Source organism: Cervus canadensis, chromosome 15 (genome assembly GCF_019320065.1).
Source record: "Cervus canadensis isolate Bull #8, Minnesota chromosome 15, ASM1932006v1, whole genome shotgun sequence".
Taxonomy (NCBI): domain Eukaryota; kingdom Metazoa; phylum Chordata; class Mammalia; order Artiodactyla; family Cervidae; genus Cervus; species Cervus canadensis.
In genome coordinates, this window is record NC_057400.1 from 19,396,751 (window position 1) to 19,414,338 (window position 17,588).

General features: G+C 38.2%; 1 protein-coding gene across 1 annotated transcript in view; it reads right to left on the reverse strand.

Annotated features, from left to right (window-relative positions):
• Positions 1-6,008: 6,008 nt before the first annotated feature.
• Positions 6,009-17,588, reverse strand: part of NXPH2 (neurexophilin 2) — a 119,207-nt gene continuing 107,627 nt past the window's right edge. Inside the window, exon 2 of the mRNA XM_043488345.1 lies at positions 6,009-8,506. Within this exon, the coding sequence (XP_043344280.1) occupies positions 7,763-8,506 (744 nt within the window). The 3' untranslated portion in view covers positions 6,009-7,762. The remainder of the gene's footprint in view (positions 8,507-17,588) is intronic.

The window sequence follows — 17,588 nt, forward strand, 5'->3', positions numbered from 1 at the left end:
AACAAAACAAATGGGACCTAGTTAAACTTAAAAGCTTTTGCACAACGAAGGGAACTATAAACAAGGTGAAAAGACAGCCTTCAGAATGGGAGAAAATAATAGCAAATGAAGCAACTGACAAAGAACAAATCTCAAAAATATACAAGCAGCTCCTGCTCAATTCCAGAAAAATAAGTGATCCAATCAGAAAATAGACCAAAGAACTAAACAGATATTTTTCCAAAGATGAAATACAGATGGCTAACATACACATGAAAAGATGCTCAACATCACTCATTATCAGAGAACTGCAAATCAAAACCACAATGAGGTATACCATCTCACGCTGGTCAGAATGCTGCTATCCAAAAGTCTACAAACAATAAATGCTGGAGAGGGTGTGGAGTAAAAGGAACCCTCTTACACTGTTGGTGGGAATGCAAACTAGTACAGCCACTATGGAGAACAGTGTGGAGATTCCTTAAAAAACTGGAAATAGAGCTGCCATATGACCCAGCAGTCCCACTGCTGGGCATACACACTGAGGAAACCAGAATTGAAAGAGACACGTGTACCGCAATGTTCATTGCAGCACTGTTTATAATAGCCAGGACATGGAAGCAACCTAGATGCTCATCAGCAGATGAATGGATAAGGAAGCTGTGGTACATATACACCATGGAATATTACTCAGCCGTTAAAAAGAATTCATTTGAATCAGTTCTAATGAGATGGATGAAACTGGAGCCCATTATACAGAGTGAAGTAAGCCAGAAAGATAAAGATCATTACAGCATACTAACACATTTATATGGAATTTAGAAAGATGGTAACAATAACCCTATATGCAAAACAGAAAAAGAAACACTGATGTACAGTACAGACTTTTGGACTCTGTGGGAGAAGGCGAGGGTGGGATGTTTCGAGAGAACAGCATGTATATTATCTGTGGTGAAACAGATCACTAGCCCAGGTGGGATGCATGAGACAAGTGCTCGGGCATGGTGCACTGGGAAGACCCAGAGGAAGCGGGTGGAGAGGGAGGTGGGAGGGGGGATCGGGATGGGGAATACATGTAACTCCATGGCTGATTCATGTCAATGAATGACAAAACCCACTGCAATGTTGTGAAGTAATTAGCCTCCGACTAATAAAAAAAAAAAAAAAGAAAGCTGTGGTACATATACACAATGGAATATTACTCAGCCATTAAAAAGAATACATTTGAATCAGTTCTAATAAGGTGGATGAAACTGGAGCCTATTATACAGAGTGAAGTAAGTCAGAAAGAAAAACACCAATACAGTATACTAAAGCATATATATGGAAGTTAGAAAGATGGTAATGATGACCCTATATGGGAGACAACAAAAGAGACACAGATGTGTAGAACAGTCTTTTGGACTCTGTGGGAGAAGGCGAGGGTGGGATGATTTGAAAGAATAGCATTGAAACGTATATTATCATATGTGAAACAGATCGCCAATCCAGGTTCGATGCATGAAACAGGGTGCTCAGGGCTGGTGCACTGGGATGACCCTGAGGGATGGGATACACATGTACACCCATGGCTGATTTTCATGTCAATGTATGGCAAAAACCACTACAATATTGTAAAGTAATTAGTCTCCAATTAAAAGAAATAAATTAAAAATTAAAAAAAAAAGCCGTTTATTAAAATAAACAGGCCAGGTTTATGGAAAGGAAAGTTTGTTTTATTTCAGATGTCGGGAACGTGAGGGGGAGGGTGGTGGACATTTGTCCACCTGACTCTAACCCCCGCCCACAATAAAGTGGTGAAGGACATCGTGTGGAGCAGGGGCTACATGAAGAAACAGTACAATCATCTAACAGTCATCTTCAGATTGGTCATTAGTGGTCTGACCAGAATCATCTTGAATGTTTCAGGTTAATCTTCAGTTCCAGGGTCCATTTGTTCCCATTTCTTTGCGGTCACTTCTCAGAATTGTGGCTGCTCAAGTCCTCAAGTCTGGTCATCGTGTAGTTAACTTCTTCACCTGAGGCTTTAGTATCTGTAAGACAGCTCACAGGATATGGCTCAGAATATTATCTACAGCCCTTGAGAAGGAACTAAATGTCTTTGACAATGCTTAATGACTACATTATTATTTAGTCTCCTTTGGCTGTTTTCCTTTGCTTCAGCATTTCTCACTTCTCAGATTAAACTTGTTCTTTGAAGTTTTCCACAGGCAAAAGGCAGACAGAAGACATGGGGTGTGTGTGTGTGGGGAGGGGGGGGCGGCATGGTGCAAGGACCATACAGTCCTGCTCCATTTCGTTAGTTAACTCACGCTAAGATGCAGTAACAAATCCATCCCAGTAATTCAATGGCTTAAAGAATAACATACATGTTTATTTCTCCTGTAGAAGTCCAGGGTGGGCTTTTGGTTAGCTGGGTGGCTCTCCTTCATGGTTGGAAAGACACTCAGATGGACAGTTGCTTTGCCCCCTTTACTGGGCAGCATTTCAGGTCCTTTTAGTCATCTATCTGAAACAGTAGAAGGGAAAATAGCACGGACAGGCCTGATGTGCTTTTACATAAGTTGACACATCCCTTGCTCTCATATCCTACCAGCTCCAGCTCAGCAACCAGGCCATACCTCACTGCTTGAGGGGTAGGGGCATGCAGTCTAGCAGGCCTGCCATACCGTTGACCCTCCCACTTCAACAGAAGAAGGCAGAGGTTCCATGCTGGTGGCCAGCTGACAATCTCTTAACACAAATATAGAACATCAGTGATTTGGAATAATAAAGAAGAGAAAGAATGGCTTTATCCAGGCAGGAAGAACAATTTAAATAACCAGGTTGTTAAACCTCACCAGGTCCCCAATTCTTTCCTTTCCTTCTTTTTTGGTCCTCTGCTTACTCCCTTTTTAAGAAAATGTTAATTAATTAATTAATTAATTTGGCTAAACTGCATGACATGCAAGATAGATCTGAACAGGGATTGAACCCATGCCCCCTGCAGTGGAAGCACAGAGTCTCAATCACTGGACTGCCAGGGAAGTCTCTCCAATTATCTGATAAACAAAACCTATTCTAAATCACTTCCAAACATGTTTCCATCTTTTACATTTCAGTGGTTCTGGGAGCTAGCATTCAATGGGTATCACATGATGCTGGAGCAGTTTCTTCATCTTGGAAATGGTGCAAGAAAATTCATGTTAGGTGGGTAAAGCGAGTCTTGAAAAATCACTGTTTTTTGTTGGAGATTTAAAAAAAATCAAGTGACAAATAATGATCAAGTATGTACTACATACCAGATACTTTGTCCCATGCTGTAGAGGGCACAGTCAACTCATTCCTTCTGAGAAGAGATTATAGACTATTTATGGGGGAGCTGAGTGGGATGATGAAAAGGGAAGATTACAAATGAAGCAGAATGGGATACGTTCCCAGGGTTCTAGACCTTGCAGTAGGGGGTAAGACATGAGGTGAATATTAAATGACCCCTGAATATATTTTACAGATTTTATGAAGGAAAAAAACCTCTAGCAAAAGTTTGTTTGCCTGTAATTCGTCAGTGACAATGGGAGACATGAAATTTCCATTCATTGAAAGTTCTGATTAATTAACATGAGGTTAACTATAGTTTTAACTGCAAATAAAAATGCATGATGCCACCCTCTATTTTATAGGCAATGAATTAACTTAAGATTCTTTATGAAGTAAAGTTGGACCTTTAGGCTATGAAGGCATTCCACTCCCTTTACTTATTTCTATGAAAATATATTCTCAGGTGTTAAAATCTGTTGAAAATTCTGTCAACTCCCGTGCTCTACTGCTGTTAATTCTTAGCCAGTCATACCTTTAATATATCCCAGGATGCTCATCTTTGGACAAAATGGCCTTATTCTGACTTTACTTTTGTGTAGTTTAAGCTTTAAAAAATTTGTTTTCATAGACATATCACAATCCTGAGGATTTTGCAGAGAGAGTGTTTCTAGCCATTTTCATGCTTAGTTTTGGCTTCTGAGTCATGTCTTCTTATAAACTCACTGCAGTTATTTTTTGTTTTCTTTTGAATATCTGCTTCAAGTTACCTTTCTACTGTAACACAAGACCTGGGACAAGGAGGCAGGAGACTTACATTTCACTTGACTTTGTCACTTACTAAGTGGGCATGTCCTTGACTCTGATGGGGCCCTGGTTTTGCTTATCTGTCAAATGAGAAGTCTGAGCCAGAAGAGGCTGTCCTCTCTTTGAAACACTATTCTTCTATACATTAATATTGGTTTATTTTTCTTTATTTTGTTGTCAATCCACTCGATTAATTTTCATTTTTAAAAGGGTCTCTTCCTTCAGCCATTTTCAAAAGTATTGTCAGAAGCCCATTTGAACCACTATAACCAAAGGTTCTTAAGATGCAGATTTTTAATTCCTAATTTACTAACTTCATTTACTAAATCAGTTTCTAAGGAAGTACCTCTCAGTCTTTAATGTAAATACAAGTCACGTGGTGATCTTGTTAGAATGAAAACTCCAATTCAGTGTCGGAGGCAGGACCTGTGAGTCTGTATTTCCAACAAGTTTACAGGTAATACTGCTAATGTGACAACTGCACTTTGAATATTTAAGTTTTGAATCCCTAAGTCATAATGGCAGCTCCCACCCAGCAGAACCATGTCTCTAATGGAGATAGGATTAGCCAGTTGTGGAATGTTTAGGATGTAGCAGTTGTGCCTAAAATGTAGCATGTAGCATCTGGGTCATATAAAGTAAAGAAGAAAGGTGTTGCAGAATAACAGTGTTGGAGAATAAAGATTACAGGATATAGTATGCTATGAATCAGGTTCTCTTATGAATAGTCATGTTGGAGAACCACACTCATTACTGCTGGGGTATTTTAGATCAGGAGAATGTGTTGAAATTCCAAGTACCAAGTAGAAGGAAGAAGGAAAATTGTTTTCTTTTCATTGATTACTGCTGTGCTACATGGTGTCCAAAAGTTTTGTCTTTTTTATTTCCCTTTCCCAGATTTTACAGCAGCTATGGCTGGTATGATCACCTTGTTCATAGTCATGAAAATACAGCCTCTTTCCTGATTCTGTGTGGTGATGAGTAATAAGATTGTTTCTGTAGAGGGGTGAAAAGGTCTTAAAACTAGTTTGCTTTCTCATAAATAGAGAGATCCTGAGACGATGCCTAACATCTCCCTGAAGATTAAATTTCTGCTAGTGTTTTTTAAAAATTTTTTATTTTTTTTCATTTATTTTTATTAGTTGGAGGCTAATTACTTCACAACTTTGCAGTGGGTTTTGTCATACATTTAAAAATTTTTTAAATTAATTGACACACAACATTATATTGTTTTCAGGTGTTCACTCTATTAGTTTAAATCTCATTTTAAAAGGGTCTGTTTCTTTACATTTTGAACAATTTGTGATTGGGCATAAAATTAGCTTACATGAATGTCCTTTTCCTCAACTGCAGTACTCTAGGGCAAAAATGGTTTTGTAGAAATGTGTGCATTTGCATGTTTAAATGGGATCTGATTTATATTGTGCCAAGCACCATTACTGACAATTATGTAGGCTCTGAAATGAAATTATGTCTAAAAAATACATGTGGCATATGTTCTACGCCAATTAAAAAACATGCCTGAGGAACTTTCTTTCTTTATTTTTTAATTCCACAAATCCTGCTAAAATCTAAGAATTGTGCAAACCGATTTAGTGTTTTTTTCTTTATATAGATATAGTGTTTATACCACTTAACTTTTGAACACTAGACAATTTAAAATCACCTTTCATTTGTAATAATAAATCTCAAAGGAAGCTCACAGAATTCTTACTAGACACCAAGCTATGTGCCAAGTGGTTTGTATGGATTATTATTTTCCTCTGCTTTACAAGCTCCATGGCCTAATTGCTCTGTTTAATATGAACATATGGAAGATCTGAATGCTCAGTTGATAATGCATACACACACGAGCACACACACACTAAACCATTGTGAAGAAAAGAAACAAGAACAATCTTTAAAAAAAAAAAACTTAAACTCATGTGACAGATTTAGGAAATTCTTTTTATTTACATAGAAATGTGTACACATACTTTCTCTGTACACAGAAAACCTAAGTGTGTATACACATATGGTTCCCACATATTTTACAATAAATAGTAGTTTAATCTTGTTCCTAGGTTAAAATAAAATGATGTCTCAAAGTATTTCACACCAACCACAAAATTACAAAAGCACCCGATGAACTCAGAGCAAAAATTTCAAGCCTGTACTACCACGCACTAGTACAATTTTTACAAAAGACAAAAAACACTGTGCAGGCATCACCAGCCAAAGGAAAGGACTAGAGATGCAAAATGGAGACGGGAGCTGTTGGCTTTTTGAACAACGTAGTAAGAGCATTTTACAGTAAGAGCATTTTGTTCTTCCTTCAGCTGTCAGTTCAGTGTTTTACTTTGATATTTTACAGATAAGAAGGGGGGAAAACGTTGACGGCTATCGTAAAAGGAGTAACCATTCCACGAATCTTCCAGGTTCTACAAACATTTTTTTTTTACTGGTCAGCCAGATTCTCTCTCTACGCTAATTCGAAGATCATCCAGTTCTATGACACAGATGACATCTGACCCCCTCAGAGAAGATGAAGAGGATGTTGTTATGAGACAACATTCATTAGGAAGTTATCCCAAAAGCCTAGGGAGTCATGTGTCTTGGTTATTAGCACGATGATAATTAGCATTGTTTAAATATACTCTTTATTTCCACAATCTGATCCCTCATTTAAATAGCTAAATGCAAGGAGAACTTAATCTAACAGGCTAGAAATAATGAATACATCATCCTGGAATTTTCTCCTTCCAATTCCAATCTTTCTTCCATTATAGCTAGCCTAGGAAACAATTGCTTTCTCTCAATTTCAAAGTTGTTTTACACAGGTTTACAAAAATCATACCACCAAATGAATAGAATTAGGTTACAGGGGGAAAACAGAGTTGTGATATTTTTGACAACCTCACGTCATTGAATCTGGCAAAATATCTAAAAACATCCTGATCGTCATCATTGTTGAACTGACTTACAATACACCCAGATTTGCTTTTTTAATATACCAATATTACTACTCAGATGAGAATCCTAAGGATGGTGACCAACCCAAGGGTAGGTGTTTAAATCCCACTCCACTCAACTCTAGCTCAGATAATAATGTGTTTCATTCTACTGTGGCATTGTAACTTCACACATGAGTTTTGAAGCACATTTACCCCTTCATCTCTCATATCACTAACAGCACAGACATGGGGAAAAAGACAGCAATAAAAAAGAATTCAATGTCAGAAATGTTATTCATCTATCAAATACAATCTTTTCAGTTACTTTACTGGATCTGCTATTTTTAAGGTAACTTTCCAAAACATACTTCAAAGGCAGGTTCATTTCAAGAGCAATGTTTATCACATGCATTATTTGGTTCTTTCCTGTTCCATCTTGCTACCATCGACTCAGAGAAACAAGAATAGCTGAAGGAGTCAGCCTCAGGAGAAAGAGATCTTACGAGAGAGTGATGGTTTCATACACAGTTTGACTGTTTAGATTAAGGTACTTATGATCATAACAAACACATTTCAACTTTTAAGATGTTTCTTTTTCTTTTCTAAATTTGAAAACCTTATAGGGAATGAAGGTTCATTGCCAGAAACAAAAGGGATCCTTTGCCATGGAGAGCTGAGCTTGGTTCTTGGTGGTTCTATTAATAATTGAGTATATATTTATCCTTCCTTTTTATTGGCCATGGGAAGATTCAGCCAGAAGATAAGTAGGGAGTCTCACTATGGTAATTGTAGTCAGGACAGACCTTTTGCACAAGTTTATAATCAACACTGTAAAAGGCAATGTAAATGCAAATGACCTTGAAGGGCTTGGAACACAACCAGGATACATGGCTCTGAGTCTGCTCCTGGTAGCAGATCTTGGATGGGTCAAAATTGCACAGGGCGGTCTTCTTGGCCCGATCTGTTTTTTCATACTCAATGCGACAGTTGAAAGATTTGGATTCCTTGGTCTCCAAGGTAGACTGTGGGGAAACTTCAAACTCCACCACTTTGGAGGGGGGTACCAAACTCACTGAAACATTGCCCAGGCCGGTGGAATTATGTCGAAAATAAACACTGAAGGTTCCATTTCCATGGTCAACGATTTTCCCCGTGATGAGGAGGTTGAGTTTCACAGTTTTAATGTTGGAATGGAAGTCACCCCATCCAAACATTTTCTTAAATTTTCCTGTTTTCACTATCGGCCTCCTTTTAGTTCTTGCCAATGGCTCCTGAACCTCCGTGATGTTGGCCAGCCAATCCCAAAAGTTCTCCATGCTGTCCGCATAGGCCAAATGTCCAGGCTTGGGGACTGGAGACTGTTTAACAAACAGGCGCAGAGGGTTGATGATCCTTGAGTGCACCACATTACCCACCAGGGTCCCCGCGGCATCTTTGTCTTCCCAATCCAGTCCCTCCGTGGCATGCACCACCTTCTCACTGTCGCAAAACAGCTGTTCAAAAGGAAGAAAGAAAAATATACTTTAGGTTGGGCTGTGAGTCCACACATACCAAAGCCAAAGCACTGGGGCAATTCTTGTAGTATTATTTCGCTTCCTGCTAAATACCATTTCACATACACAGTTGGGCTCTGCAGTATAACAAAATGACCATGTCATTCGAGCAGTATAAATCTGTGAGTACAAACATGGAAATGATGAGATTAGGAAGAGAGGACAGTTGGTTATTTGTATACGCAGGTTCTGAAACTACTGGATTCAGCTAACACTGAATTGAAATTAAAACTAAACAGAAAATCCCAACTGCCCCCAACTCAAACACAGAAATTTCCAAAAAGCAAAACTTGAATTTGTCACATTCTGGCAATTATTTACATAGTATTAGGCATTATAAATAATCTAGAGAAGTTTTAAAATATACAGAAGTATGTGCCTAGGTAATATGCAAATACTAAACTATCTTATATAAGGCGTTTAAACATCCCTGGATTTTGGTATCCAAGGGGATCTTGAAACCAATCCCCCATGGATACCAAAGGATGACTGCAATTCATTTTAATGGGTTGATGTGGCTTTAGTCTCTGTCTCCTAATCTTTACAATTCTATCTTCCCAGACCAGGGGATATAGTATTTTTTGGTCTCTTATTGGATAAAAACATTCAATTTGTAAGGTCTTTTTTTTTTAGGTAGAAAATAACTCTAGTAAGCTGAGATTTCTACCATGGAGCTAGAAACCATCTGAATATAAGATATTGATAAGATTCTTAAAATATATTTGTAGATAGCAAGCATATTATTATATTCAAAAGCTTATGTCATATAATTTCATAACTTGATATAATTCAATTTTAAATTCTATAATTAAAAGTAGCATAAATAATAATATGAAGTTCCATAAAAGATTTAGTTGAAAAAATATAATTTCAAATTATCTGCCTTTATAGAAGCAGAAATAAATTGGAAATGTATATTTTGAATTAAGTAATTGTTGATAAATAAATTTTATTACAACTGAATAATACCCTGAAAGATAGGATTGCTAAGAAAGAATCATGTGCCTGTGTTTTGTGGATTCCACAGTATTTTGATTCAAATCATTCCCCCTGAAACACAGTACTTTATTTGCATTTCATTTTCTTTTAACTCTCTTTGCAGTGTAAGAGTCCTCATGATTTCTAAAAATCATTTAGTTAAGTCAATATGAATTTTGAGAGACAGATTCATAATATATGAAACTGCTGCTTGGAGTGGATATTTATAGATGAATTATAAAGTCTGGAAAATAGAGGTTTCTCGTGGAAACACAGATAGCCTCTTATCTCTAATGGCACAAACCACTCTGGTAATGATTCTCTGGAAAACTGTCAGCGTGATGAAAAGGATGAGAAGGAAGTGGGGCTGTTTTTATGTACTGTTTCCCCAACCCTTTCAAACTTGGCGAAGTACCTGGTAAAACCAGTCTCAGATTATTACAAGAATTATTGCTTTCAATTCAGTTTTGAGAAAAAAAAAAACTGGCATAGCTTGGATTGTAAATATTGCACTTGACTATATGGTAGAGTTTAATAATATGAGGTTATATTTTATACATTCATAAAAGTTTAAGTTCTAATAGAGTTTCACGAGAAGTGTTTTCACCTATAACTTGTCCCTGAATACTTTAGAGGAGGAATGCAAGGACTTAAATGTATGTGTGTATTTTTCTTTTTTGTTTTTTGCTTTGGTGGGGATGGGGCACATAATATATATTGATCCCTTTGATTAATTCTTGAAGGCTTTTCCCACTCATGTCTAGTATTTTCAAAAATTCTCTTCTCTACTTAAATTACTGAGGTTTGGCAGAAGGGCAAACTGATATTCTGCACATTCTTATTGTTTTGAGAACCTGAATTCATACTCTTTGTTCCTAGGGTCTCGCACATCCTGAGTGGATACTTCTTTCTCTCTCCTGGTGTTGAAGGACTGGCATAGTCACCAGAAAAAGAAGGATCATTACTCAGCATTTCTGGCTCAAAATATTCTGGGTATTTCTGATACTGTCACTAGTTTTCTGACTTTGAACATTCTTCATTACAACCTGCACAGAGCCTTATTGAGATCAACTGGTCAGACAGCCATGGAAGTCAGTACTGGCTACAGATAGGACTTGAGGTTGCTAAGAACTAATGCAACCTGGTCCAAGTGACTTGTCCTGTCCTCTCTCCAAGGAGACAGTTAAGGACACATGGACAGATAAGAAACCCCTTGCTGATCAAGGTCCAGTTTCTCTTCTCTGTGATTATGATTCTTGCTATTATTATTTTTCACCTTTTCCCAATATTTCACGAGATGTGCCTTGCTTGGTCAATGTTGACAGCCACACCTATCAATCCTGAGAACGGCCGGTACTAAAGAACTTAATTTCCTGATCTCTATTCCCCAATTTGTCCAATTTCCTAACCTCTTCCTTCACTCCTGTCTTTCTTCCTATCGTTTACAAGATAAATCCCTTCTAGCTTGCTTAAAAAAAAAAAAAACACCTCAATTCTTACTCATACACAATATGCTGGTGCTCAAGTGCTTAGTTGTGTCCAACTCTTTGGGACCCCATGGATTAACATATACACACTAGAGACAGTGACTCTCACTCAGTCATATCCGACTTTTTGTGATCCCGTGGACTGCAGCCTGCCAGGCTCCTCTGTCCATGGGATTTCCCAGGCAAGAATACTGGAGCAGGTTGCCATTTTCTACTCCAGGGGATCTTCCTGACTCAGGAATTGAACCGCTGTCTCTTGGGTCTCCTGCATTGGCAGGTGGATTCTTTACCACATGCTTTAGCTCTGGGCAGTGCTCCCAATTAATACTGTGTTAGTAGAGTAAAGATCTATTTTCCATTCAAAAACACTTTTTTTTTTTTTTTTTGGCACAAGTATGACAACACTCTGTACTACCAGCACCAATATGCTCTTTTTATCTTAAAATGCTTGTTTCACATTGCACATTTTTCTGAGTTTTCTCTGCTTGGGTCATTTTTCTTGATGCTTTGCCTGATTTTCTCCTTTTTCTGTTATTGAAAACCTATCAACGTTAAACTTATTGTACAGTGACAAGTTTTCAATCATGTAGAGTCTCAGGCTAACTGATATTGGTGCATTTTAAAATACATGATGAGTTCTATCGTGAGATGGACATTATGAGATCCTTGGGCTTCCCTGGTAGTTCAGATGGTAAAGCGTCTGCCTGCAATGCGGGAGACCTGGGTTCAATCCCTGGGTCGGGAAGATCCCCTGGAGAAGGAAATGGCAACCCACTCCAGTATTCTTGCCTGGAAAATCCCATGGACTGAGGATCCTGGTAGGCTACAGCCCATGGGGTCTCAAAGAGTCGACACCACTGAGCAACTTCACTTCACTTTCTCTTATCTCTAGGACTTCTGATGTGATAGTTCTAAGACGACTCGATAATAATTACTGAAAAAGTCACTTGTTAATTTTCAAAAATACTACAGATTTTCATTGTAGTAACTGATGTTGTAACAATTTGACCCAAATGTAGGTAACTCATCCTAAGAAAGTGAAAAAAAAAAAGAAAACAAAACTTACCAAACAGATAAATTAGATGTAATTATTTGCTTTTATAAACACTCTTCTATTCTTCAGGAAAGATTCTACAGATGACAATTGAAAATGAAATTTGATTCTTAAAAAGTATATTCTAGCACAATACTCTTTATTTTCAAATCTGCTCAAGTTGCCTTTGATTTTAAGGTTTGCCTATGTAAAAATAATGCAATTTAACTCTTAAGCACAGATCTATGACTGTTCTCTGTTTCAGTGAAAACTGTCATTGAGGATTCCTTAGATAAAAAGTTCCCTGGTGGCTCAGAGGTTAAAGTGTCTGCCTGGAATGTGGGAGACCCCGGTTCGATCCCTGAGTTGGGAAGATCCCCTGGAGGAGGAAATGGCAACCCACTCCAGTACTCTTGCCTGGAGAATCCCATGGAGGGAGGAGCCTGGTAGGCTACAGTCCATGGGGTCACAAAGAGTCGGACACGACTGAGCGACTTCACTTTCACTTTCTTAGATAAAAAGTAGATGTATACATCTTTTAATTTTTTTGCTTTGCCCTAGACTCTACTTTGACAACATTAAACAAATTGAGAAAACCTGGGTGATGGCAACCCGCTCCAATATTCTTGCCTGGAAGATCCCATGGATGGAGAAACTTGGTAGGCTACAGTCCATGGGGTTGCAAAGAGTCGGACATGACCGAGCAACTTCACTTTACTTCTTCAACTTACTTATTACTCTAAAATGTATGGGCAGTTCTTACAAGTACTGTTTTCCAAATCTAAACTCAAATTTCAAAAAGTTATTGGATGATGATGTATATAGGTAGAAGAGTGTAATTAAAAAAACAAATATATTTCTAGTTGTCTTAAAAAGCTGCTAGTTGTACCTCTTCTCCCAACTTCCTCTCCCTGGGGTATAACTTGTTCAGCCTTCTCCCTAGAATGCTGCTTAAACGCGTGCATCACTACTGAGAAGACATCCTCTCCTAAACAGGTCTACATAGATAGTTGTGTGACCAAGTTCCCAAGGCTCATGCTTAACCTCAAAAGACCTACTGAGGGATGACTGTGATTTGAATGAACCACAACCCCATCCACACTCATCCAATATACTCCCAATATGGAAGCAGCATGGTGGAAAAAGGATAGGACTTGCTGCCTGATGACCTCATTGTCCCTTGACATAAGCCCCAATTTTCTCACCTATACCTCCTTTGTTGGTTGATTGAAAGGACTAAATTTAAAAAATGGATGGAAATTACTGAGCCCAACCTCTGGCAAAAGACACTCAGAAAGTGATGGGTCTTACATTATCCAGTGGATAGTTCCATGCCTCCTATTCAAAAATTATCTTCAAAAGATGATATGGATTCTCAGGTCTCCAGGGAACTGATTAGTGATCAATCAAGCAACTTGTTCAGTGCCATAGGATAAATTAATGAGTAGAAATCAACCCTGGAGCATCAATCAAATGCTTCTTCGTGCTTCCCGTCTCACTGACATCTGAGTCATACCCAAATCACAGGGACAGGTGAGCATTCTTAGCTAACAAAATGTGTTTGTGGATCTTTGATTTCAGCCTACCAAATGAGTCAGCGAAGGATCTGAAAGTGCAGTGTCTGGCAGGACGCTCATTCCTCTGTAGACAATTTCAGTGATACAACATGCTGGGAGAGGACTGAGGTGGATCTGAACCTGTTGGCAAACCAGTCTGTCCAAGGAAAGGTTGTTAGATGTTATCTGCAAAACACAAGGCTGTATCCCCCACTGCTTTTGTACTTGCTGGGGTTCTCTATGCTACTATCAATATCATGGCTGTCTTTTGTCCCATCATATTACAATAATAATGCAAAAACATTTAACTGCTTGCACGAAATGGAGTTTAAAAAAGGGAGAAAAAGAGGAATTGCTGTGCTTTATCTGTTTGAACATTCCCTGATTTCAACACATTTATCAAAGCTTAAGTAATTTATGTCTTGGCAGGGTGTATCAATTTCACAAAGCACACACATTAGCCAGATACAATGATATCATATTAGCTTTTTCTGCATCTTACAGCGGAGCTCAAAAAGATTAATAAAAGCTCAAACCTTCATCAGTTAAATGAAACAGGTGGAAGGAAGGAAGTAAAGGAGGAAGACTGTCTTTCATTTCATTTCTTTTGTTTTTAGGGAGAAAAAAAAGTTGACAGGTTCAAATCATTCATCATAACAAGCTGGAGTTGAATTTCACTGATAATTAAATGCATTTTTTCCCAAGAGGCAGAGAAGCTGCAATGAATTTTATAGTAGCAGATGTGAGAACTGTCACAAATTATGGAAATAATTTATAAACTAAAAAGCATCTTTCTCTGCAAATACTATATCAGAAGATCTTTTAAAAATATATCTGTTATGTATTTTTCAGGAAAACATTTTATATTAGAATAGTTTTAGTTTACTGGACAGTTGTGTGGTACAGAGTTATAATACCCTAGTTTCCTATATTATTAACATCTTATATATCTTACACTTGTTACAACTAAAGATCCAACACATGCTTGCATGCTCGTTCACTTCAGTCGTGTCTGACTCTGTGACCCTATGGATGGTAGCCTGCCAGACTCTTCATTCCATGGGATTTTCCAGGCAAGAAGGCTGGAGTGGGCTGCCTTGCTCTCCTCCAGGGGATCTTCTGACCCAGGGATCAAACCTGTGTCTCTTATGTCTCTTGCCTTGGCAGGCAGGTTCTTTACCACTAGTGCGACCTGAGAAGCCCAAAGATCCAATACTTACACCTTATTGCTAACTAAAGTCCATGCTTTATTCAGATTTCCTTCATTTTGCCTTAATGTCCTTTATATGTTCCAAGATCCCATCTAGGATCCCACATTATATTTGGTCATCATGAATTGTTAAGCTTGTTTTGGCTGTGACCATTTCTCAGTTGTTCCTTGTTTTTGGTGACCTTGAACATTTCAAGGAGCCCTGGCTAGGCCTTTCAGTTTGAGTTTGTCTGATGTCTTTCTTATGATTAGAGTAGGCTTTGAGGAGGAAGAACACAGAAGTAAGGTACCATTTTCATCCCTTCAAGGGTACTCTCTAGCAACAAGACTTAATCACTGCTTATGTTAATCTCTGATTCAGGCAGAGAAGATCTGTTTAAGTTTCGCTTTCAGAATTCTCACAAGGCTTGTACATTTTTGTTATTGTAAGCTTAGTCTAATTTACATTTAATTCAGTGGGACTTGGTTTAGGATTGATTTTTTGTTTTTAAAGTCAGGAATTCAAGCATTTCAATTTATAATTCTTTACTGCATCACTGAATTCTCTCAAGTAACCTCAGAGTTGCTTAGGAATTCCTATACTATTTATACATTATTCTGGCACTATTATGTGATATAAGTATGTCTGTCATCATCAATTATTATTGTTGTTATTTCACATTCATTTAGTATTTATTTCTTAAAAATGGTGCTCATTTAGATAATTGATAATTCAATAAAGAAGAGCTTAGTCTATAAATATCTCACATGGAGTTGGAATTACCTGCTTAATGTATTAGATTCAGATATCCTCCTCAGTTTTGGATCAGGTCTATTGTCCTTGACTGTATACATCCAATGAGTCAGGATCAGCATTTACGTGGGGCTTTCTTTGCAGGTGGGTGATGAGGATGAAGCTAAGCCAAGCCTCACAAAGCAGTGTTCTTCACAGTAAACTGGGTGCTGTGGGGCCATGACCATTACTAGGGTTCCCTTGGGATCTGAGACAGTCAGACCTTTGCCATAATTATGGGATAATCATCTTCTACATGGGCTTCCCAGGTGGTGCAGTGGTAAAATCCGCCTGCCAATGCAGGAGATACAAGAGAAACAGGTTCGATTCCTGGGTTGGGAAGATCCCCTGGATTAGGAAATGGCAATCCATTCCAGTATTCTTGCTGGGATAATCCCATGGTCAGAGGACGCTGGTGGGCTACAGTCCATGGGGTCACAAAGAGTCAGACATGACTGAGCATGCATGCTATGCTATGATACATCTATATATCCATCATTGTGATAGCTTTGCTTCTTCTCTGTCACTGCATGTGGGGATGGGTCCTAAACTGCACGTGACGGGGCGTGGGGGTGGGGAGAAGAGGAGGAGGAGATGACTTGTCTACACCCATGAGTAATACCAAGGAAGTGAAAGGCATTTAAAATGTGAGCTTATGGGGTTCAAATTCCATTCAATGTACACGATGCCATTATCAGTTCAGAATACCCTATCCTACTGCAGTCCCAACAGGGGGTGTTTTTATTATTTGAAGAAATACCTGTGGATGAAGTAAGAAAACCAGGCTTGCTGTTCTACTCCAGTGTTTATCAGTTCTAACTGACACATTTTATTTAGCGCCATTGACTCTTCACTTGCAAGGTTGGAGTTGCACTTTAAGGAGACAAAGGAGGCTTTGAGGTAGAAAGTGAGCTAGAGTGAAGTGGTCCACGCCCAGGAACATCTGTAACAAACACTGTGTAATCTAGGGGAGAAGTGAGGGGGTCAGGAACTTTGGTCATAAATTCATGTGTTCTCTTTTTTTGTTAAATTGAATTATAGCCGATTTACAATATTGTGTGGTTTCAAGTATTATAAAGTGATTCAGTTTTATATAATTATACATAATATATGTAATATATAATTTTTCAGATTCTTTTCCATTATAGATTTATTGCATGTGTGCATGCTCAGTTGCTTTAGTTATGTCTGACTCTTGGCAACTCGATGGACTGTAGGCTTCCAGGCTCCTTTGTCCCTGGGATTCTCCAGGCAAGCATACTGGAATGGGCTGCCATGCAGTTCCCCAGAGGATCCTCCCAATCAAGGGACTCAACCTGTGTCTCCTGCATCTCCTGCACTACAGTTGGATTCTTTTACCACTGAGCTGCCTGGGAAGCCCCATAGGTTTATTACAATATATCAAATACATAACCTTGTTATTTATCTCTTTTATATATAGCAGTGTGTATCTGTTAACCCCTCCCAACCTTCCACTTTGGTAAACATAACGTTGTTTTCTATGTCTGTGAGTCTGTATATTTTGTAAAACAGTTCGTCTGTGCCATATTTTAGATTCCACTTGTAACTGATATGGTATTTGTTTTCTTCTGACTTACTTCACTTAGTGTGATAATCTCTAGATCCATCCATGTTGCTGAAAATGGTATTATTTATTCTTTTTTATGGCTGAGTAATATGCCATTATGTATGTATGTTTGTATATGTACATACATACATATATATATACATATTTTATATATATACACCATATCTTCTTTATCCATTCATCTGTTGATGGAAATTTAGGTTGTTTTCACGCCTTGGCTACTGTGAATAGTGTTGCTATGAACATTAGGGTGTGCATATCTTTTGAATGCATTCATCTTTAATCATTGATTTAACACGTATCTATCACATGCCTTTTAGGTACAGCATCTGTGCTCTGGGCACTGGGAACATACCGCTGAACAAGGTAGATAAAGTGCCTACCTTAATGTGATTTAC